Raw genomic sequence first — 22,973 nt, 5'->3', positions numbered from 1 at the left:
GGATGATGTCTATGGACAATATGGTCCCCGCTACCAGCACTATGATAGAAGCAATGCTGCCTATGTGGAGCCTGGTGGTTATCGATATGGTGAGCCTGAGCGTCCTAGTTCCAGAGCTAGTCAGTGCTCTGATCGACCTCCTTCTAGGTATGTAATTACGGAACTATGCAAAGGTTTAGTGTGTCCTGATGGATTACATTTAATTATGCATAATGAACTTTTATCTTGTGTAGTTCACAGTATGGGACCTAGATGGTGGAAATGAGTCTGTCAATATTGATAAAACATTCTACAATTTAAATTATACATGCTATTAAACACATAATCCAAAAGTATGAATTGCTGATTGTTTGCTGCTTTTAGAGGTGAGGGAACACGATGTCATGTATAAAATGACAATGATATGATTGCGGTCATCTCCTTACTGCTCCTTAAGCCTTCCTTCATGCCCATTTGTAGGCTGTCATTACTGTCTTCCCATTAGAGGGGGCTCAACAATAGAATCAGTCCTGATATTACCTATTTTCCGTCTGTCCACTGAGAGAGCAGTGCAGGTTACAGCCTCTTATTAGAGTTTAAGAGTAACGTTTACAAAGCTGTGTGTAAGAGGGAAATTCTCCAATCCTGTTAACAAATGGCATTTCTGCATGTACCTCCTGGGATTTGCTTTTGAAAACATACCCAGTACATGTTGCCTATTGAGAGACAGATTTTTGTTCTCAGATGGGAGAGAGGATGTGAGTCAGATGAAAAAGTCCACAATTCTGCATCAGGTCAACTTTTCCAGTGATGACCTTCACTGTGGTGATGTTAAGCTCTATCCAATTAACTAATAAAATAGCGTAGAGTTGTGGGAGGGGATGTGGCAAAACAAGCTTGAAGTAAGGGGATGAATTGAAATTACTAATGTCAATCAAGAAGCAGCCAGTTTCCCTTTTCAAGGGTAACTAATTTATAGTGAATATTACATGTGATTTGTATGACTTTTTCATCCATCATAAGATATTGCTGTAGCAACGACATGTAAATTAGAAGTCGACAGGCTTTGAGAGAATGGATTGTCCACTGGAAAGCATGAACCTCCCACCAGTTGCCATCAGCTATATTTTCAGTAATTCTGCTATGGAACCTCCTTTATCTGGAATAATATGTATTGACAGCCTCTAAAAGGGAATGGAGGAAGTTATGGGTTTAAGGAGCAGTACAAACAGCTGCAATAGTCTTGTGCACATCTGAACCTCCAAAAACATAGTGAGAATTTGTGGTGAGTTGAGTTAATGGGATTGTTTTCTCTTGATAGCACTGTTCTCAGTGCACATCATCACTCTTACAGATAGTATTTCAAAGCTCCTTGGAATCACAGCCTTGTAAAATTATTCTTGCCCTCTCGCTGTAAATTTTTTAAAAGAGATTAATAACATTTAGTCTCTTTATCGTAATAGAGAGCAGACAAGTAGATTTTTGTTTGGGTTGATAAATTTTCCTGACCATTTGTGCAATTACACAACTTTACTGTTCCTTCTGTCTAAATGTTTGTAATGCTTTTATAAAATTCATATCTACCCTGCTAAGACTGAGCAAAACTAAATAATTCTTTTTTTATTTTTAACCAAAATAACAGATTTCTTCTATTAAAAATCAGTGTTTTATTGCACAATCCTTGACTTAACTCATGGTCCTGGCTCACAGTGGTAGGTTAAAATTTTCAAAAGACACAAATGGAAATTGGTTGCCTTAGCTGCCTTTTGAAAATCTCTCCCAAAGTAGTCCAGGTTGACAAAATCTTATCAGATCAAATTCACTCCTGCAAGAGTGGATGCTGTCTTTACAAGCTTCCCACTCACTGCTACGCTGCTTGCACCTCTCTTCACCTATTTAGACACTCACTGAGTGTACACTACCAATTATGTGATGGGTTTGTGGTGTGGACAGAGACTTTCAGATTCATTTAATTGGTGGCATTGGTTGCTAAAAAATTAATCCTGCAGAAATGGAAAAGTCGATCCCCACCAAACATTTGTGCCTGGTTCAATAATATGGCTGACCTCGCATGAGTGGCTCTAGAGCTGAGAATAGTTATCTCAATACCTAGTTAGCTATACTGGCAGCCTCAGTAGAGAAGCTAGTAAGAATGCCAGTTGTAGTAATGGCTTTTGTGATGTGTTTAATTGTCCATAAGTGACTGGACTGACCACCAGATCTGTTCACAAGCCACTTAAGCTATTGTACGGTAACACCTTTCAGTCACTGATGGTTTGGAATGATTTGAATTAATGATGTTCTGGTATATAGGCTCTAGTTCCCTGAGCCTTCCACTTCCTGTAACTGCAATTTTTTAAAAACTATAACACTAAATATTCTGTTGTCATAGTGAGTATAACCATCATCAGCTGTGTGTATCCTCTAACAACTTTAAGAATAGTCACTATGCCTCTTTTAATCATGGTATTTTATCTCCCGTATTTTTTTTCCTCTTTCAGACAGGGGTATACTGAAGATTATTATAATCCGAAAAGTGGTTGGAATGATTACTATGCAGACTACTATGCAAACCCATATAATTATGGAGGTACAGTTGGACAATGAATTCTAAATTTTTCTGAGTTTAGTTGGTTCAGAAAAAACATGGGAAGTGTAATAAAATTAGCATCAGAGAACTGTTATAAAACTAAATTTGTGGTCTTTTCCTGAAATAGTGATATTGTCATATTTTCCACAGCTAATGAGAATAAAGCTTTCAGTTTGTGGATTGCAGTTGTCCTTAATGCTTTGCTGTCATCTCTATATCCTTGGTTCAGTAGGAGGAAAAAGCAGAGAATTAAGTTTGAATTCATTGTTTTGATTCCCTATTTGACAATGAGGAAAATGGTCAAACTTTTCTTTTGCCTTAATTTATCATGGTAAAATTATACGGTGGCACATGTATGGGATTGCTTGCTATAGTGTACAACATATATCACTGTGCCCACTTGTGCCTGAACACGTGTATTGTGGACAAATTCTTAATCACTGGAAAACTAGTTAATGATCAGAACATAAATTGACTCTACCTCAAACTGTAGCGCTCTGCACAAATAATATGCCCCACAGTCATCCCTGGGGTAACAGTGTTCTGGAGAGCAGCACTTGAATTCTATCAGACCAATGGGCATAGGGGGGTTCTCGCCTCCAAACTCCAGGATTTTATATTGAGGGTTTCCATATCTTCTTGTAGAAATAATTTTATCATAACTTAACCTCATAGTAATTTAGATGAAAAGATCTATTAGATTGCAGAGACCATCCCTTTGAAAGAGTACAGTATAGTATCCAGATAAGGTACATAACAGTAATCTGATAACTACACTTGGGTGTAACCAAATTTATCACAGGGACATGAAATTGATATTCAGCTTTTTTGCTTACAGTTCAACAGTTCAGTCTATAACTTTTATTTGATCTCATCTGGTTATGGCATAATGTATGAGTATACATATTTCTAATAAAATTAGTATCTCAACTTTGTTTTGAAAGCTTTTTTTTTAATTGGATTTGTACAGTAGTTATCTCAGATGTTCTCAAAACATAGGTGTATGCATTTCAGGAGGGAACAAATAGAGAAGTTCTGTGAGCAACTTACTGGGCAAAGATTTTAGATTAAACCCGTTCTTTTTTTTAAAGATCCAAGTCGCTGGGAACGTTATCCATCAGCATATGACTCCAGATATAGAGATCCCAGAAGTTATGACCAGAGATACTGGTATGACACTGAACAGAATCTGTACCAAAAGAGAGAGGCATATCCATATGATAACAGGTTTGTAATCCGTGCCCTTTATTTGCAGGCTTTGAGAGCTGGCTCTTTAGTGTAATTTACTGAAACTTTTGATTATCCAGAAAGCTTCAGAGTTACAAGTTATTCTGTAAAAGTTCTGGGCAGCATTTTTTTAATTCATTTTGAGGGAAAGTGTCTTACTCTAGGTAGGCAAATCTATTGCATGACAGACTATGAAAATGTTTGAGGTATAAAACAGGATTTTTTTAAAGTGTTCTTTATCAGTCTGCATGTTTTCTTTATGGCGAGGAGAATTGTTATGGAAATTGAGGTACATTAGATAAACCAGCTTTGAGAGAATGATTTTAGGAAAAATGGGACTTGTTTTGTAACTAGCTTTTTAAATGACTTAATACAAGGTCTAAACAGAAATCGAAGTAGGAAAATGTTGTTCTTCAAATTTTCTGTGTTAGATGGATTCAGAATGGGATATTGGTCTTAATTTTGAATAGCCTAGATTTTTGCAATTAGTCTCTAAACAACATTTCAAATTGAAAGGGATACTGTCAGGGTAAAATCATGTCTTTTTAAAAACTGATTTTCATACTTTTGCTACTAACACGTGATTACTAAAAAATTTAAACTCTTTACTCCATCATTTGTTTACTTTTTGCACTTCATTTTGGACAGTGAACACAAGATTAGTCAATTTCACTTTCTGGTTCTCAGGTACTTGCTATAAAGCTGGGTTTAAATCACAGCTAGAAAATATTTTCAAGGGAAAAAATAACTGAAGATATTTCTATTAAATCAGGTTTTGGACTGTCTACAAAACCTAAATCTGTGGACTAGTTTGTGACATGCTCTCTTTAAACTGTACTCTCTATTAATGGACACAAATATCCACTGAAGTTAGTTCTTCCCAGAATACAGGTTCTTATCTTTATTTTCATATTTCATTGCTCTTTAGACAAGACCGATATGAAGATCACTGGCGATATGATCCTCGCTTTGCTGGAAGCTTTGATGATGAAACTGAGCCTCCCAGAGACCCTTATGGTGATGAATTTGACAGACGAAGTGTCCACAGTGAACATTCTGCCCATAGCCTCCGTAGTTCCCACAGTGTTCATAGCCATCAAAGCAGCTTCAGTTCTCGCTCTCAGCAAGTGAGTTTCATATGAGTGCATCATGTGTTTGACTTTGTTCTGTTAACCCGCTTGATGTTAGGCCTGGGGTCACCTGACAATCTCTTGGATCAAATCTCTAGAAGCTAGTGGAAGATCATAAACATACAAAAGTTACAATTATTTCTGTTCTTAGCTTGGGTTATAGAGGCATATTTTGAAAGTTCATATTCAGCAACTAGAGACTGAACATTGTGCCACAGTGTTGGCTTGATTTTAAAATATTTATTTGATAGTTCTTAGAGTCTTTGATTAGAACTGGGGCTCAAGTTGTGCTTGGTGCTACATAAGAATATAGGAAGAAATGGTCTCTTTGGCTAAGGGCTTAATCCTACAATTCACTGGGCATGGGAGCACTGCTACATTTTACTATAGTTGAGAATGTGTCCACATTTCTATTTTTATATGTCCTGTTCCTCCCAAATCACAAGCATAAAAACTAATGCTGGGCTGAAACTTGGAATACATTTAAAGAGTTGAGGCTGTTGAATTGATATATAGAACAGTCTTCTACTGTAAGGTTTTTAAAAAATAAATAAATTACTCTTCTACTTTTAAGTACAAATGCACAGATAATTCCATGAAACATTCTAACTGGTAGATGATTCTTGTATACTGTTAGTAGAGTTTGCATTTGCATTATCTGTAGTCTCATATGTTAACCTTCCAGAAATCCAGATGTAGTTTTAAATTTAGTCATCCATTTGGGACCCAAATGTTTCATTGTTATTGGACATGGAGAATTGGAGGCTATCCAAGCATTTATACCGAGTATCCATATTCAATCAAGTCAGATTTTCTCTTAAGTCAGGAGAGGCACTAAGAAAAGGTTGTGGGGTCGTTCTGATCTTGGCTGAGCTGCGGATGAAGCCACACTCCAGTCTGCAGATCATTCTATGAATTTTTATTCTTGGCAAAATACACACGCGAATAATCATTTAAAAAAGGAGGGGGAGGAGTTGGTAGAGAGATAAGTAAACCCACAAGTGCAGTCTGAGATGAGCAAATCAAATTGTAAGAGGGGAACATAGGGAAGTAGAGCATTAAAACAGATGACAAACTATTTTAGCTCAAGTCCATTATACCACTTGATTCATTGTGTAGCTTTCATAAATCCAGTGAAAGTCCTGTGCAACTTACTATATTAAAATACTTATAAGGAGCCCATATAGCTGCTAAGTGGGAGATAAAAAGCTCCTCAGTCCTGCTTGCCACATTATTCAGCCCATGTGATTCTTTCCCCACCTGCTATTATGTCTTTAATGCAACAATTACTAATATGTTCTATTCAGAGCCAGGTTTATAGAAGCAACCATGATCTGACAGCTAATGCATATGAAACCACCACCCAGCCAGTCTCGCTTCACACAGATTATCCATATGGAGGATACCCTGCTAACTTTGATGGTCAACAGCCTTTTACAGATTATGGCTACTCAGCTGAAACTGGATGGCCATCTGTAGAACAAGGTATTTGCAGAAACATGGGGGAAGGTTGGGTTGAGAGGATAGTTAACAATTCTTTGCTTTTGTGCCTTTCATTCAACTTTAAAATGCTTTACAAACATTTATTGAACCTATTGGTAGTAAAGACACCTGTGTTCATAATAGATATTGAACTGATAACAGTAGAATGTAATATTCCCTATTTGTAGAGTCACAGATATGAGCTATACCTAAGGTAAGTTTTGTTAACTGTGAGGATAGTCCCTTGCTTGTTCCATCCTGGGTTGTCACTGAACAGTTCCATTATTTTATGGCCAGATATTAATTGCTACTGGTTATGTATTAAGTACGGCACACTTATTTTGCATTTGTGGTGTTTGCTGTAGAACCATGTGTATATAACGGGATGCTGTTGAATCCAAGCATGCTTTGAATTCAGTCTACTCTTAATTCATGGAGAATCTTTAAAATAAACGTAACTTAGAAACAATTCTGTTTATATAATCCTTTGATTTTTCTATTAACCTTGCTTCTTGCAGTTAAACAGCAGTGTTTCTAAAAAGAGAGTTTTTCATATAAAGTATCAGTAGTTTTTAAAGAAAATATTTGTCAGAAGTCCTCTAAAACATAGAAATGTACTGGGGATTGATAAGCAATAAGTAGCTTATGGGGAAAATAATGCATTTAAATAAAACAATGTTCAAGTTCTCGGTACAGAACTTTTTCTTCTTATTTCAAATTTCTGAGAGGTCTGCTCTCAGTTCTGTCTTGCATTTGATAGGACAAGTATAGCTATTAACTTGCTGAAGGTGGTGTTTAGCCAACTTCAATAACTAGTTTGTTTCATGTCTGCTTTGATTGTGGTAAGAACTATATAGAAAACTAAATAAAACGTAAATAACTAAGTAACTAATTGAGTCACTTGATTTTGATGTTTCTCTCTACTGTAGTCCCATCAAGACCCTCGACACCTGAGAAATTTTTAGTGCCTCATATCTGTGCAAGGTTTGGTCCTGGGGGCCATCTGACAAAAGTGCTGCCAAACCTGCCTTCAGAAGGACAGCCGGCTTTGGTTGAGATACACAGTATGGAGGTAAAGCAAAAGTACACCAGGAATACAAATGTGTTTGTTTATAATATCTTGGTTTTTTTTCTAAAGGGAAAATAGGGCACTTCAGTTGTGTTATGGCTTTCTGTTGTATGTGCGCTAGTTTATAGAAAAACAAATGTTGATTCTTTGCTTCTGTAAGTTTCCTTATGTTTTCACTTTTGATTTCTCCTGCAAGTCCTTAGTGTAGAATAGCTGTCTCCTTTTCTCACTGTGGCATTTGATTCATTAAAAAAGGATTTCCAAGTCCTAGGAAGGTTGGGGTCTTGATTTTTTGTGTGAATGCAGCCATTGATTGAGACATGAGCATTTGTACCTTTCTCTGCCGACTGCGACGGTGATGGTTTGCTATCTTAGTGTATGGCTACACAGCCTGTGGCAGTGAATCTCTGAGCCCGGGTTGTCAGATTCAGGCTCACAGGGCTTGCGCTACCATGCTAAAAAAGCTGCGTAGACATTGCCCTTAGGCTTCCGAGCTCCAGCCCGAGCCACACCGTCCACACGGTTATTTTTAATGCAGTAGCTCAAGCAGGAGTCAGTTGACCCAGGCTCGGAGGCTCTCTGTGTAGACGTAGGAGATTAAGTACCTTGTGTGTATTTCCCTTTCTCTGATGACTCCACCAGTGGGCCAAAGGAATACAAAGTTTTTGGTCACCAGAAAGATGTGGACTGATTGCAGAGAGTTCAGAGAAGAGTGACAAGTGAGTTGCAAGATCTGATTTATGGGGACAGAGTAGAATGTGGCCAACATGACCAAGATAGAACACAATTATCTACAAGTATTTGAATGGTGTACACAGCAAGGAGACAGAGGAATTATTTAGAATGTCACAAGGAGATATGAAAAGGAAAATATAGGCTTAATACGAGGATAAACTTCCCATGAGATCTTCCGCTGTGGAATAATTTCTCATGGAAAGTAATTAAAACATTTAAACTGGATTGGACAGGGCCCTAACAAACATACTATAGGGAACACAGCTGTCCAAGAGTGGTAGACTAGATGACACCATAGGTTATGTGTAGCTTTTATTTATTTTATTTTATTTTGATACACTGTTAGGTACAAAATGAATTGCTGTATAAATGGTGGAATTTATAGATGTAAGAGCTACTCATCATGCTTTTATGGTTTGTATTTTTTTTTTTTTTTTTTTTTTTTAGACTATGTTGCAACATATGCCAGAACAAGAAGAGATGAGAGCCTTTCCGGGTCCTCTTGCTAAGTATGTTTTATGGATTTCATAAGCTGTTTTAAAGTTTTCTCAGGCTTAATTTTTCCTTGTAATTTTGCATGGCCACAAATAAATTTAAACTGGTTTGATCAGATATCTCTTATCTATATTCCACAAGCCTAAATTTTACTGGAGGTTTGACTTTGCTCTGTTCTACATACTACTTATTGTGATGATGATGATGTCTGGCACTTCATACTGATTCTTTGTTTCATTGCATACTTTTCTTCCTCTTCCAGAGATGATACCCATAAAGTGGATGTCATTAATTTTGCACAAAACAAAGCCACACAGTGCTTTCACAATGAAAATCTAATTGACAAAGAGTCTGCAAGCCTGCTTTGGGATTTTATTGTATTGTTGTGCAGACAGAATGGGGTATGTCGTATTTCTTAAATCTTTGTAAGCTTTCTCTTGATGCCCTGAAGGTCAGTTTTCAGAGCCTTTGTCTTTAGGTTTTAGATAAGCATCTTAAGATATAGCAGCTCCATTTATGTGAAGGCGGCAAGAGTACGTAAGGTGTTTGTACTGGGCCAAGAATGCAAGTCATATACTCAAAAGGCAGGTATTCCTCCTTAATCTTGCTGTTTGAAGTGCCAAATAAGATGAGAGCAATGGGTCTTTATCTGTATAGTCCCAATAGGACACCTGAGTTGGCCAATCCAATCTTATCTCCTTTTGTCCAACCCACTGCATCATTTGTGTTAATTAACTTGTTAAACTTCAAGTGTTTAAACTATTTCAGTCAAATTATTTCAAAGTGATTGAATTTGTTTCATTTATAGACTGTAGTGGGCACAGACATTGCAGAGCTTTTGCTACGAGATCACAAAACAGTTTGGCTTCCTGGGAAATCGCCCAATGAAGCAAACTTGATTGACTTCACTAATGAGGCTTTGGAGCAAGTGGAAGAAGAGTCTGTTGAAGCTCAACTCTCATTTCTCACCGATAGTCTTATAACCACAATTGACAGTCTTGAAAGAGAGACGGAGAGATTCAGGGAGCTTCTGCTTTATGGTCGTAAGAAGGTGAATGTTCATATTGTTGCTTAAAGTACTGGTTGAGTTTTTTTTTTTTTTTTTTTTTTTTACTTGAATTTATTGTTCCAAAAACCACATATCCTTAAAGCCCTAGTGGCTTGCATATAATTAAAATATCAAGTAATAAAAATGAAAGCTACACAAATAGTAATGTATATAATATGTAATATTTATGGTACCATCGATGTCCTTGGCACTCTACAGTAAAGAGAGAGATTCCCTGTCCTAAAGATTTCACAATTCAAAACCAAATTATATTGTAACACACTAGCATGTGACTTAATGAGTATTTTCAATTCATAGTCATAAGATATCTGCACTAGAAATCATTAGTACTTTGTCCTGAGTGGTGTATTGAACTTGTTCCCCAATAAACTCATTTACTTTTCATATGCTTTCTACATTAATAGGATGCTTTGGAGTCTGCCATGAAGCATGGATTATGGGGTCATGCTCTGCTGCTTGCCAGTAAAATGGACAGCAGAACACACGCAAGAGTCATGACCAGGTAATGATTTGTTGCTTGATGATGATGATGATTAGAATATGCCTCAAGTATGGAATAGCCATTTATTTCCCATTAATGAGGTAAAGTCCTGTGGCTCAGAAATTGAGGCCACAATTATGATGTGTGCCTGTGCCTATGCAGGAATTCTGCTTTAGTTATATTGTCTGGGTGTTGACTTAAGTCATGTTGCAGCTTTAGTTTCAGAGACTTTAGCCTTTAAAGTTAGACTTCACAGAATTGCAGTGACTGCTACAACTGTTGGCAAGAGCTATTCTGCCACCACCTTCACTGTAACATGATTTCCTCTATGGATCTGAAACCATGCCGTAAACTGACTTACTAGCTGACTGACAGATCTGCCATACAAAACTATAGAACATTAATGAAAATGGGGAGGGGGGAATAGCCTAGGAATTAGCTTCACTTCACGTTTCAAAAACTCAGATTTTCACACTAAAGGGATGAAATACACTATATGTATGCTTGTCTTCCTTCAGAGTTTTGCGTGGCTATTTCCCCATTTACTTTTGGGACTTTTAATACCCAAGTAATGTTATGCCCGTGCTCCTTCTTATTTCGGAAAGAAGCAACCATCTTCCAGCAAGGACTGTCAGTACATAAGAGCAGCATTTTCTGTCCTCCCACAGCTTCTGAAACAATGTTTCAGCTGTCCGCTGGCACTAGGAGCCCACCTCTTGAGATTGTTCCTAGGCTTGTATTTGCATATGGCTGTACTGCAGGTCCAATAGTTTAGCCAGTAACTGTTTTAAAGATGATTCACTGGCCAATTACACTTATTTCACTGCGGTGCTTTGAAAACATTCTTTCTCAAAGCTAAACTAAATATAAACATGTGAGTCGGGTTAACTGCTTACCTACAATTTATTTTGATTTTTGTTTTTATGTAGATTTGCCAACAGTCTTCCGATTAATGATCCTCTGCAAACTGTTTACCAGCTCATGTCTGGAAGAATGCCAGCAGCATCCACAGTGAGTTTTAAGAATAAGCTTCAATTAAGACTTGTATATGTTCTCTTGTGAATTCCCTCGTACAGCACACTAGCGGTATGCTTTTACATACAACTGGGTTCCAAAAAGAATTAGGTAAGTTCACGGAGGATAAGTCCATCAATGGCTATTAGCCCAGATGGTCAGGGGTACAACCCCATACTTTGGGTGTCCCATAACCCCTGACTGCCAGATGCTGGGACTGGATGACAGGGGATGAATCACTTGATAACTCCCCTGTTCTGTTCATTACCTCTGAAGCATCTGGTACCGGCCACTGTTGGAAGACAGGATACTGAGCTAGATGGACCAGTAGTATGGCCATTCTTATGTTCTTGCATACCTGATCTAGAATGCAAAAATTATTCTAGCCCTTACTCGGGTTGTACTCCTTATCCACGCACCCTTCCATTCTATGGCTTGATGGGTATCTACTCTAATTCTAGTGCTGTGGAGATGAGAAATGGGGAGACTGGAGGCCTCATCTTGCGATGGTACTATCCAACTTGACCAATAACATGGATGTGGAATCAAGGACTATTACCACCATGGGAGATACTCTTGGTAAGTAATTTGAAGTTGAATCTGTGGAGAATAAAGTGAGTAAATAGCAGGGCTGTTTATATTGGGAGCAATGGAATGGATGTGGGCTCTGAACAAATGAAGGGTTTTCTTAAACTTAAATTGCTGGATTTGTTTTATGAAAACTAACAATTGTTGTTGGGTTTGTTTTATGAAAACTAACAATTGCTACTTATACAATAAAACCAAACCTTTTTTAGTTCTGCGGATTTCTGTTTTGTGAGAATAAATTGGAATTCTAAAGAACCAAAACAATTCAAGATGCTATGAATTAGTTATGTACCATTCAGATACAATTTCACGAGAGATCTATTGTGCTTTGTTTCAGCTTCTAAAGGCCTTTTAGATGCTGCTCATTTTTGCTACCTGATGGCCCAGATCGGGTTTGGCGTTTATACAAAGAAAACAACAAAGCTTGTCCTAATTGGATCAAATCACAGGTGTGGAATTCAAATTACTTGCCTTTGTTTTTGTAAAACTTTGCTATTTAAAAGACGAAAATAGAAGGAAATGGTTTGTGATATTCTAACAAGTAACATGCCACAATATATAATTATTTAACCAAAGTTTAGGACGTAGCTGCTTATTTCTGAAGCATGGAAGTTTCTTGATCTGATGCTTTATACTCAGTAATGCCATGTGACTAACTTTTGATGTGCCAGTAACATTACATAATCTAAATTAGAGGTAATATGTTAAAATTAATTCGTTTTTCCACTTTTCTCTCAGCTTGGCATTTTTAAAGTTTGCCACCAATGAAGCCATTCAAAGAACAGAAGCCTATGAATATGCACAGTCACTGGGAACCCAGCCCTGCTGTTTACCCAATTTCCAGGTTAGCAGCAGTTCTGTTTTTTTAATGTCATATCACAGGTTTTGTATGAAGTGCTCTTTATCCTTTTTATGAATGGTGTGGTGTTCACTTTTGTTGCGTACTCTTTCAAGTACTTGAAGGACCTGGTCTCTCTCTCAAACTTGCTCCCAAAAGACTCCTGATGATGAAAATAATGCAAGGTCACTTTCCAGTGCAAACAAAAGTTAAACTCAGGAATGATTTAAACATTTAAAAAATCACCCCATAATTTTGGATCTTTGTTTTCCGTTTGGCATCCAAATAAATGTAGATCTTTTAAAGATTTAATTCTACATTTATGACTGGATCATTGCACTGTGTAGTTCTAGGATTTTCCTGATGCTAATCACTAAATCTGATTTTCCCAAAGAGCAAATATTGTGAATTCCAGACTTCCAGAACCTAAATTAAAGGTGTGACTGAATTTAAAATTCAAAGAAGAAATCCAGCAGGATTTGTTTGTACCTATTATATGCAATCTGACCAGCCCCCCCTTGTAGAACTTGAGTGGAGGAACACTTTGGAAGCTTTTTGACTAGTATTCATTTTTAAATCTAGAATACATGTGATAATGGGGTACTTTGGTTTGTGGCTGGAGTAACAAACTGCCCTGCAATACCTTTAGAAATTATGTGGGCATGCAGTATAACTTTACCTTCTTGCATTCTACAGGTTTTCAAATTCATCTATGCTTGCCGACTAGCTGAGATGGGACTTGCTGCACAAGCGTTTCATTACTGTGAAGTGATTTCCAAAACTGTTCTTAAAAATCCCTACTATTACTCGCCTGTGCTTATCGGCCAACTTATTCAGGTACTATAGGGATAAGTACTCTTCAGAATTAAGCACTCATGGCTTGATACATATTGGTTCATGAATGATAGTTTAGAAATCTCTAAAATTTCTATTTTATTGACCTCTTTACCAATTTTGTTTGTTTTTATAATGCTTCCTTTGATAGATATCATCTCAGTTGCGCCTGTTCGACCCACAGATTAAAGAGAAACCAGAGCAGGAATTATTTATTGAACCTTCATGGTTAGTACGACTTCGGCACTTGGATGGACAGATCAAGGTATAAAATCTGCTTTCCAAAATTTAAAGGCTTTCATGCTAAGATTTTTACTTAAGATCCTTTTCATAACATGCTTTTGTGGAGCACTTGTTCTTGTCTAATAATAGATGGGAATTATAAAATTCTGATTTCTTACATATTAAAGCTACCTGGTTGCATACCACTTAAATCAGGTTGATGTGCAGACTTGTGGGTGCCCCAGTTTTCAGTGTAAAATAGTTGAAAGATAGTGTGTGTGTGCAGGGCCATCCTTACGCATATGCAGCATACGCGGCTGCCTAGGACACCCGAAAATATGGGGCATCCCTGAGTCTTAGTGTCCACCCTCCCGCCTTTTCCTATTCCTGTTCTGACCCTTCTTGCAGGCTCCCACAGCTAGCTGCTGCAGCCTGGTGAGTCTTCTTCCGGAGGGGGTCTAGTACTTAAAAGTGAAAAAGCCTGCCAGACCTATTAGCACAACACTGAAACTGTTAAAGTGCCATTCAAGTGGTAATGAAGCCATTTAACAGACATTTGCTAACCACCAGGTATATGCTGTCAGTTACTGAATTTACTGACAAAAACAGTTGTGCATTACTGTCATATTTACTCAGAACAGGTTAGCCTACAGGACCTTCATTTAAAATTGTCTTTAAAATATCTCATTAGTGTGTTGCTGAAGACTATAAAATCACATCTCTAAAAAATCCTTGCACAATCTGAGTATTCATCTTTAGCCTTAAATGTATGGATCTTCAGACATATAGTTTTTTAAATAAATCCTTCAAAAGACCACCCTTATCTAAGGGCTGGTCTACACTGGGGGGGGTTGATCTAAGATACATAACTTCAGCTACGTGAATAGCGTAGCTGAAGTCGAAGTATCTTAGATCGATTTACCTTGGGTTCTCACGGCGTGGGATCGACGGCCGCGGCTCCCCCGTCGACTCCACTACCGCCGCTCACTCCGGTGGAGTTCCGGAGTCGACGGGGAGCGCGTTCGGGGATCGATATATCGCGTCTTAACGAGACGCGATATATCAATCCCCGATAAATCGATCGCTACCCGCCGATACGGCGGGTAGTCTGGACCTACCCTTTAATACACATGCGAGCCTGGGCTGCCGTCGGGCATAGGGGCACCAGTTTAATAATATTGCATAGGGCCCCAGAAATCCTAAGGATGGCCCTATGTGTGTGTGGAATAGACTTCTTTATGCATTCTTGTGCAAGGAGAACTGTAAAACTCCAAGGTTTTAATACTCCATAGGAGCAAGTAGAGATGCACTTGTTAGAAGAAAGGTGAGCTTGTAAGCATTGATCATAGTAACTAACTACTAAGTTGCAACTATTAAGTTTCAAACACTGCAGGAGAGGGAGGTATGTTGATTTAAAAAAACTGATTCTATTAGTATTTTATTTATAAAACCTGAAGGAAACTTTTCTAAAACTTGCCTTTGCTTTTGCAAAAGCTTGTGTGTGTTTGTGTATTTTTTTTTTTTAAAGCATCTTTTTGGGGGGCTGAACTTGATCTAACAATGACCCTTGACTTATTTTTTACCTGAGAAAGTTGTGAATGGAAAATCTAGTTGCAAAGTTTTCCCTTCCTCACCTTCAAGAAACTAACAAATTATCTTTTTTTATTTAAAAGACTTTCCTTGTTATGCTCTTCCTGGGTTATGAATTTAACGTCTTATAGTGGTTACACATCCTGTTGTTTTCTCCTAACTACAGGATGGTACGATAGCTTACAATGCAGATAGATCCACCCCTCAGCAGTATGCCTGTAGCACACCAAGCTCTGAATTAGACCATATCAGTCAATGTGATGGAACAGGATCTGGACAGGAAATGGGACCTGCTACTGAAAACCCATTGTTGGCATCCTTGTTACCTAATACGGTGCACCCCATGCAAGGTGTGCAGCTAATGCCTTCAGGTTAGTATTTCACATTGTTCTCCATGTGTGTCAAAGGGAAGAACCAATACAGTGGACTACAAAATAAAGAAATTACTTAAAAGTTAAACTAATGGGATTTCATTTCTAAACTATATCATTTTAGTTATAAATTGGCTCTTTTTGAGATTGATTCATGCAGCATTAGAAGTAAGAATAACACTTGCTTACATAATTGCCAATTAGCTTTTTCTATTGCACGTTAGTGGGTGTAAAGATTGTACAGTTCATATAGAAACCCATAAAGGCATAGGGCTCTTGTCTCATTTGTAATGGGGACAGAAATAGGAGATGATATTTGAAACGTAACTGGGAGTGTTTAATAGTCCCCTTTTGACTTCAAAGGAGTTTACTGCTTTTTTTAAAACTGTGTTCATTGCCTTTTGAACAACATGTTTTGTTTTGTACGTTGGATGCTTCTAACCCTATTGCTGCTTCACATTGGATGCCACAGGAGCAAGTGTGAGAACTAAGGATGTAAAAAATGCCAAGCAGCAACAATGGGAGTATTGAGGTCTATTCTCCCAAGTAGGCATTCCATGAGCATATCCATATGGAGGTATTAGATCCTCCTCAGAGAGAGAAGTCTCCTGGTATGGTGACTTGCTTAACTTTTTTGTCAAATAAACAAATACAGACTAAAAAAGACTTACTGCCCATGAACTGCAATAACTTCTTCACAGTAAAATGCATCCCTGTAAAGTATACAAATAGTCTGTGTTTTACAGATGAGGTGGTTGGAATTGGAACTGAGCAGATCCTGGCTCCTCAGTCCAGTGCTTAGACCCCGTGTCTCTCTTTTTTGTTACCAGTAATTTTCTTAAATGTTGTTCCGCAGCCCCTCAGACTATCCTTGAGGGATCAGCAGCTATGACTCCTCCTTCTCAGCAAGAAACTGGTGGTGGTGTTCCTTTCTATCCTGTGGCCCCTCCCTCTATTGGGCCAGGGTCTGGCTTTGCACCGCCAGGCTTTCCAAATCAATATGGAGCTGAACAGTCTTCACTGTACCTGGGATCTGCAGTGCCACCGGGAGGACCACCTCCTCACGCAGCAGAACCACGGCCAGAAGAGCAGTTAAACCAGGAAACAGGTTTGTGCTCTGAATAAATGTTTTCCCTGCCTTTAAGGGCACTGAAGTCTTTCTGGAGATTGAGTGCACAGTAACTTGTTTCAATCATTAAAATTGTGCAGTAAATCTTGGGTAACTGAGTGTAGAGTGAAAACTTAAAAGAAAGCAAAGAATCTCACTGAGAAGAGTTGAGTACTACTGGCTTTGCATATCAGGTTTGACATAAATCCAGTGTATGTAAGTGAGTCACAGCCTGTTCCCTACTGGACACTTGTCTGTCACAAAACCACTACCTAATGTCGTCATGTGGGCAGTTTCTGTTGGAAATGCTCATAATTGGAATTGGAGGAAGTTCTCTCCCTCAAACTCAAAGTGAATGTTTAGAACTGTGGGAATCATAGAATTTAAATAGTAGGAAATGCTGCATGTGAAGGCTGAAGTCCACTGACAGAGCTATGCAAAGAATCTCGCACAGTATCACCCTAAGGAATGCCTCACTTAGCTGGTTCTCACCCTCCTTTTTAGGAAACTAAATACACATGAATAAACTTTAATAATAATAATAAAAAAAAAAAAAAGGGACATCAAATGCAGTTCATGCAAGCCCTGAAATGTAATGTTAATTCTTTAAAGCATCAGGTTCTCTAGCACTAGAATCACTAACCAAGTTGGGTAAAGGTTATCACAGTTCTAGTGCAACTACTTAGACATCTATTATGTGTTGAAAACCACTGAAATTTACTAACTTACTCTGTTCTTGTTTTTCAAGCAATGCAGAGAATTCCCCAGGAATCTCCAATTCAAAAGACTTTCCCTGAACAAAGAGAGGAGGATTTCTATGGCAAAATGGCAACTATGGTATTTTTATATCATACATCCTTAGTGCTTTCTCCAAATCGCACTATGCAGATATGGAACTCATTATTCAGTGGCACTCTCAAATACTAAGTTCATGAAGTGCACCTCAGCACCAATCCAGTCTTTTGTTGCAGAAGGAAAAAAAATCCAGGAGAAATGTGAGACCTACTATTTTAAAATACTCGTGGAAGTAGAAAATCAGACATGTTGGGTTTAAAATGTTTATATGCCAACCCACCACGACCCAGCAGGGCTGTGGCATATATCAGTGGGAGAGAAAAACAGATCCTAGTGAGCAAGTCTGCTGACCGTGCTTTTAAAAGACAGTATTGATTTGCACTTAGGGAGTCCTGCCCTGAACAATGGGTGGTGCTATCCAAATTGTACATAAATGTTCAGAACCTAGCCATGAACATCTGTTTTACTGTACAGCAGGTATTTTCAGTGTTAAGTCACTTAAGTTGGACATCTCCTAGGGAACTGATTTAGCCTCATGAGATAACAGTTGCTTAATTGAAACAGAATTAACATTAATTTTGCTTAATAGGGACACATTTGGCTGTTGCCAATGGATGAAGTGGTGTTAACCACGTGTTAAATAAATAAATGTACAAATCTAAACTCTGATATTTTTAATACCAAAGTTGCTAAATAAAGATTTTAAATAATAATTTAAAGATTACATACAGACAATGTAGCAAACATCATTATTCACTGCAATATTTTTGTTACCTTTACTTTTTTTACAGCCTCTCTCTCAATGGGGATAGCTGTTTAATAAGTGTGTTCAGTGGTATGCCCTGACACGATTACCTCTTTAATAGATTGGACACATTACTGTGAAAGCATAGTTAGGTTTCAGTTTTCTCTGCCTCTGTACTATGCACCTAAACCAGAGGGTAGAGATGTGCCTGAACAACTAACTCAAATGGCTTGGATTTTGTTTGGGAACATGTAATTAAAATTGGAAATGAAGGGGACTGTACTGTCTACCTTTTGCTTAATTGCTTGCTTATTAAGCATGTGCTGGCTTTGTATCTAACCAGGCACCGGGACGAAGATCCAGATCCACCTCTCAGTCTTCAGCACACATGGTACGCCATGACCAGGCTGTTTTTCACTATCTCGTCATTCCTATCTACATTTCACCCACTTCTAATGACTTTGCATCTCTGTTATTACTGACATTTCAAAAGAAGGAATTTCTTAAGCAAAATAAAATATAATCCCTGTAGGTTAGTAGTAAAATGATTTAAAATCCCTGCGTATTTGTAATGCAGGGCTATGGGCGAAGATCTCGGACCACCTCAGAATCCTCCACCCATTCTATAGGACGAGAAAGATGTAACTCTGCAGCAAAGCAGCCCTCTCCTCCTCCTCCATCCATTCCTGAAGGGAAAGAGACCAACAAAGAGATCAAGAAGGAGCCAGCAGCGAGAAAGGTAAATTAAAATGGGTATCTAGTTACAAGTCGCAATGATTAATGGCACCTACGGTAAATCATGGTGCTAAAATGGGGGAGAGGCTGCTTACCTAAATCATCCGATGAACATTTTGTCTTGACTATTGCAGCCTCCATCTACACGTTCAGCTCAGGCCCCAGACTCCAGCATGTGCAGAATGCTGCCACTTGGCTTTCCAACATGCACTAAAGTTACATGCACTGAAGCATGACACACATTGCAGTTGGCTTCTCATTCTCGTCAGGAGCCAGTTCAAAATTGCCTTCTCTGACTTCAGCCAATCTCTCAGAACTTGTCTGACTCCCCATTTCCACTCAGTTAGCACTGACCTCTTGGCCTGCCATACGCCTGTCTCCGCTGAGAAGAGCTTTCTCCTCTGCAGCTTCTTACATCTGGCTCAGCCATCTTGTATCCCTCTGCCTCATTGAAATTCATGATTTCAAATTTTAACTACTAGCATCTTTCTCTTTTCCATATGATCCTTAATTTTTCTCTATTGATTATCATTTAAACTGTCTTGGGATACAGTTTATATGAAGGACTAATTGAAATGGAATTGTATGAAGTTAGATTTTTAAATCTGCTATCAGCAGATTCTTAGAGGAATACACTAAAAAGCCTTGTATTTATTTTTAGAGTGGTGCAAATTGGCTTCGCTGGCTGATGGGAAAAGGAAAGAATGAAGCTCACCTTCCAGATGATAAGAACAAATCAGTAAGGGCCCTAAACCGCAGCACACATCACACACGTTAATTTGCTCAAACTGTTTTCTAGTCCATAGAGTATGGATTTTTTTTTTCTTGCGGCCAAACAAAACTTAATATATTAAGTTTTTTCAAAATGCCTGGCTAATTCTGAAAATGGCTTTCAAAATTAATATTATAAATGATTTGCTAGTTACTAGCCTTGTGACCTATTTGCACTCTTAATCTTGAACTGTGATTTCTTCATAGATTGTTTGGGATGAAAAGAAACAGCGCTGGGTTAATTTAGACGAGCCAGAAGAGGAGGTAATACTGAGGAGTTTCTCTTTTTCTTTGCCTGAGTGGATAAGTATCAGATAATGGGACTTCCAAAAAGTGGCTCTTAAAAGCCATCTTTGCTGGCTTACTTTGGGTTAAAATGTAGTATGACATTAACTGCAACTGGTAAACAATTTACATAAATCAGAGTGAGTGATATGTTTTCTGGGTCCGTTTCTGCCCTCAGTTACTGGTGTGGATCCAATGAGTACTGTGAAGTTTCTTAAGGGGACTTATTCTGATTTACACCAGTGTAACTGAAAGTAGACTATGGCCTGTGGGAGTTGACGCCACTTAGACCACTTTTTCTCATCCAGAAAGTCATGATCCTGGTGGGGGCAGGGGGAGGTGTCACTAGGCATCACATTTTATTATAGCCTAAAGCAAAAAGATCCCCTCCTGCACACCCTTACTCTTTAAGGTCAAATATTGCTGTTGATACTTTTTTTTACGCTTATAGTCAGTGTCAGGAGATTGTGAAAATGTTTGATTTCAAATAAGGGGTTGCCTGCCTGAAAAGATTGAGAAATACTGAGCTAAACTGGGGAGGGAGGGGAATGTGTCCAATTACATGCTTGATGGAGTGGCTAAGGAAAACAACAGAGAAATGTCTGCTTCAAAAATGCCATTCAAAGGCTAATACTGTTTTTTGCTTTCAGAGCAAGCCACCGCCACCACCGCCAGCCGGGTTTCCTAAAGCACCTCAGACTGCTCCACCTGGGCCTGGGGGTCCACCCGGTGTCAACATGTTTTCCAGAAAAGCAGGTAACCACACGGCAGTGGATGGCATTCCTCATTGTAAAGGGGAAGGCTTAAGATTGTCCCTGTTGTGAAGAACCCTAAGGCGAAGTTGCCACCCCTTTTGGAGGTGGCTTCTTTGATGAGCACTTGGCAGCTTGCCATGTCATGGTGGTGTGGGCAGGATTGGCCTTGCTGGGTAAAGTAGCATCACGATTGTGATTGCTGCCAATACCACACCCTGTGATTCAGAGTTTACCATCTTGATCCTTGGGCCCACTTTTTTCTGATCCTGAAAGATGTTCTAACCAGAAGACATGTTCTGTCTCCATATTACATTTTTACTGCAAGCTGACTTATTTCCATATGTTTGTTGTCCTGTTTCAGCAGGAACCAGAGCTCGTTACGTTGACGTTCTAAACCCAAGTGGAGCGAAATCCAGTGGTGCTGTCCCTGCCCCATCAGACCTGTTTGCCCCCTTGGCACCAATGCCTATCCCTGCAAACTTGTTTGTTCCAAACTCAGGTGCGTAAGCCCAATGCAGATAAACTGCAAGAAGCAGGCATCTTAAAGGATGCTTATCCATTACATGTATCACAAATATCCTTTTGAGCCAAAAAATGTTAACTCCTGTTACTATTGGTCTAAACTTTAAAACTTCTTTAAAAGGCATTGAATTCCATATTAGCCTGGAGACTGCAACTGGGTGAAAACAGCTACAGCTCTGCACATCACAAACCTAGTCTTTTAGAAAATGTTTACTAAGAGGGTGTCAAGGCTGTATCCCCACTTTGAACTTTAGGGTACAAATGTAGGGGCCTGCATGAGGACTTCTAAGCTTAACTACCAGCTTAGTTCTGGTCCGCTGCCACCATTCCCTACCCTGGGAAGCTTTTAGAAACTCTCTCACCAATTCCCTGGTGAATACAGATCCAAACTCCTTGGATCTTAAACAAGGAGAAATTGACCCTTCCCCCCTCCTTCCTTTCACCAACTCCTGGTGAATACAGATCCAAACCCCCTTGGATCTTAAACAAGGAGAAATTGATCCTTCCCCCCTCCTTCCTTTCACCAACTCCTGGTGAATACAGATCCAACCCCCTTGGATCTTAAAACAAGGAGAAATCAATCAGGTTCTTAAAAAGAAGGCTTTTAATTAAAGAAAAAGGTAAAAATCATCTCTGTAAAATCAGTATGGAAAGTAACTTTACAGGGTAATCAAACTTAAAGAGCTCAAAGGACCCCCCTCTGTCTTAGGTTCAAAGTATAGCAAACAAAGATAAACACTCTAGTAAAAGGTACATTTACAAGTTGAGAAAACAAAGTAAATCTAAGACGCCTTGCCTGGCTTTTACTTACAATTTTGAAAATAAGAGAGACTTGTTTAGAAAGATGGGGAGAACCTGGATTGATGTCTGGTCCCTCTCAGTCCCAAGAGCGAACAACCCCTTAAAACAAAGAGCACACACAAAAGCCTTTTCCCCCCCCCCCCAAGATTTGAAAGTATCTTGTCCCCTTATTGGTCTTTTGGGTCAGGTGTCAGCCAGGTTACCCGAGCTTCTTAACCCTTTACAGGTAAAAGGATTTTGGAGTCTCTGGCCAGGAGGGATTTTAGTACTGTACACAGGAGAGCTGTTACCCTTCCCTTTATAGTTATGACAGAGGGGTCACGTCTTAGTGAGGTTCTGAGGTTCATCAACCTCAGAACAACAAATCTGAATGGTTCTAGCACCTGTTCTCCAAACAACATGACACTTTTAAACATTGATGCTATGTAGTAACTCCATTTTTATTTAACAGGAAATGGGAGTTTTTACTAGAACCCACAAAGAGCATCTCATAAAACAATCTGATGAAGCAATGTATGTTCTTTGCTAGACAAAAAGTGCTTGTGTTTCCCCCAAAATTTGAACAGTGCAAGGTGACATAATTCATCAACCCTTATTCATATTTTTCTAAGTACTTGGCATCAGTTTTCATTTCTTACCTGCTGTTTATTGTCCCATAATCATTTTTTCTGGGCCTTACCAGCATATTTTCTTGCTGCAAGTCCTCTGTTTGCTGTGTTGCTCCAAGGTTTCCCATATAAAA

The 22,973-nt window shown here is 38.7% G+C and overlaps 1 protein-coding gene across 1 annotated transcript in view; it reads left to right on the top strand.

Moving 5' to 3' along the window:
- SEC16A (SEC16 homolog A, endoplasmic reticulum export factor) overlaps nt 1–22,973 on the top strand; it is a 41,831-nt gene that overhangs the window by 12,499 nt on the left and 6,359 nt on the right. Inside the window, exons 3-27 of the mRNA XM_065418736.1 lie at nt 2–147; nt 2,481–2,569; nt 3,661–3,796; nt 4,725–4,923; nt 6,234–6,411; nt 7,338–7,480; nt 8,660–8,721; nt 8,970–9,108; nt 9,516–9,758; nt 10,181–10,278; nt 11,187–11,268; nt 11,733–11,850; nt 12,197–12,308; nt 12,598–12,703; nt 13,394–13,534; nt 13,683–13,796; nt 15,510–15,714; nt 16,571–16,822; nt 17,571–17,659; nt 18,706–18,753; nt 18,940–19,101; nt 19,759–19,836; nt 20,076–20,132; nt 20,804–20,909; nt 21,270–21,407. Of these exons, the coding sequence (XP_065274808.1) occupies nt 2–147; nt 2,481–2,569; nt 3,661–3,796; nt 4,725–4,923; nt 6,234–6,411; nt 7,338–7,480; nt 8,660–8,721; nt 8,970–9,108; nt 9,516–9,758; nt 10,181–10,278; nt 11,187–11,268; nt 11,733–11,850; nt 12,197–12,308; nt 12,598–12,703; nt 13,394–13,534; nt 13,683–13,796; nt 15,510–15,714; nt 16,571–16,822; nt 17,571–17,659; nt 18,706–18,753; nt 18,940–19,101; nt 19,759–19,836; nt 20,076–20,132; nt 20,804–20,909; nt 21,270–21,407 (3,241 nt within the window). The remainder of the gene's footprint in view (nt 1; nt 148–2,480; nt 2,570–3,660; nt 3,797–4,724; nt 4,924–6,233; nt 6,412–7,337; nt 7,481–8,659; nt 8,722–8,969; nt 9,109–9,515; nt 9,759–10,180; nt 10,279–11,186; nt 11,269–11,732; nt 11,851–12,196; nt 12,309–12,597; nt 12,704–13,393; nt 13,535–13,682; nt 13,797–15,509; nt 15,715–16,570; nt 16,823–17,570; nt 17,660–18,705; nt 18,754–18,939; nt 19,102–19,758; nt 19,837–20,075; nt 20,133–20,803; nt 20,910–21,269; nt 21,408–22,973) is intronic.

Source organism: Emys orbicularis, chromosome 18 (assembly GCF_028017835.1).
Source record: "Emys orbicularis isolate rEmyOrb1 chromosome 18, rEmyOrb1.hap1, whole genome shotgun sequence".
NCBI lineage: Eukaryota > Metazoa > Chordata > Testudines > Emydidae > Emys > Emys orbicularis.
Note: the sequence above shows the minus strand (reverse complement) of the source record. Positions and strands in the feature narration are given on the sequence as shown.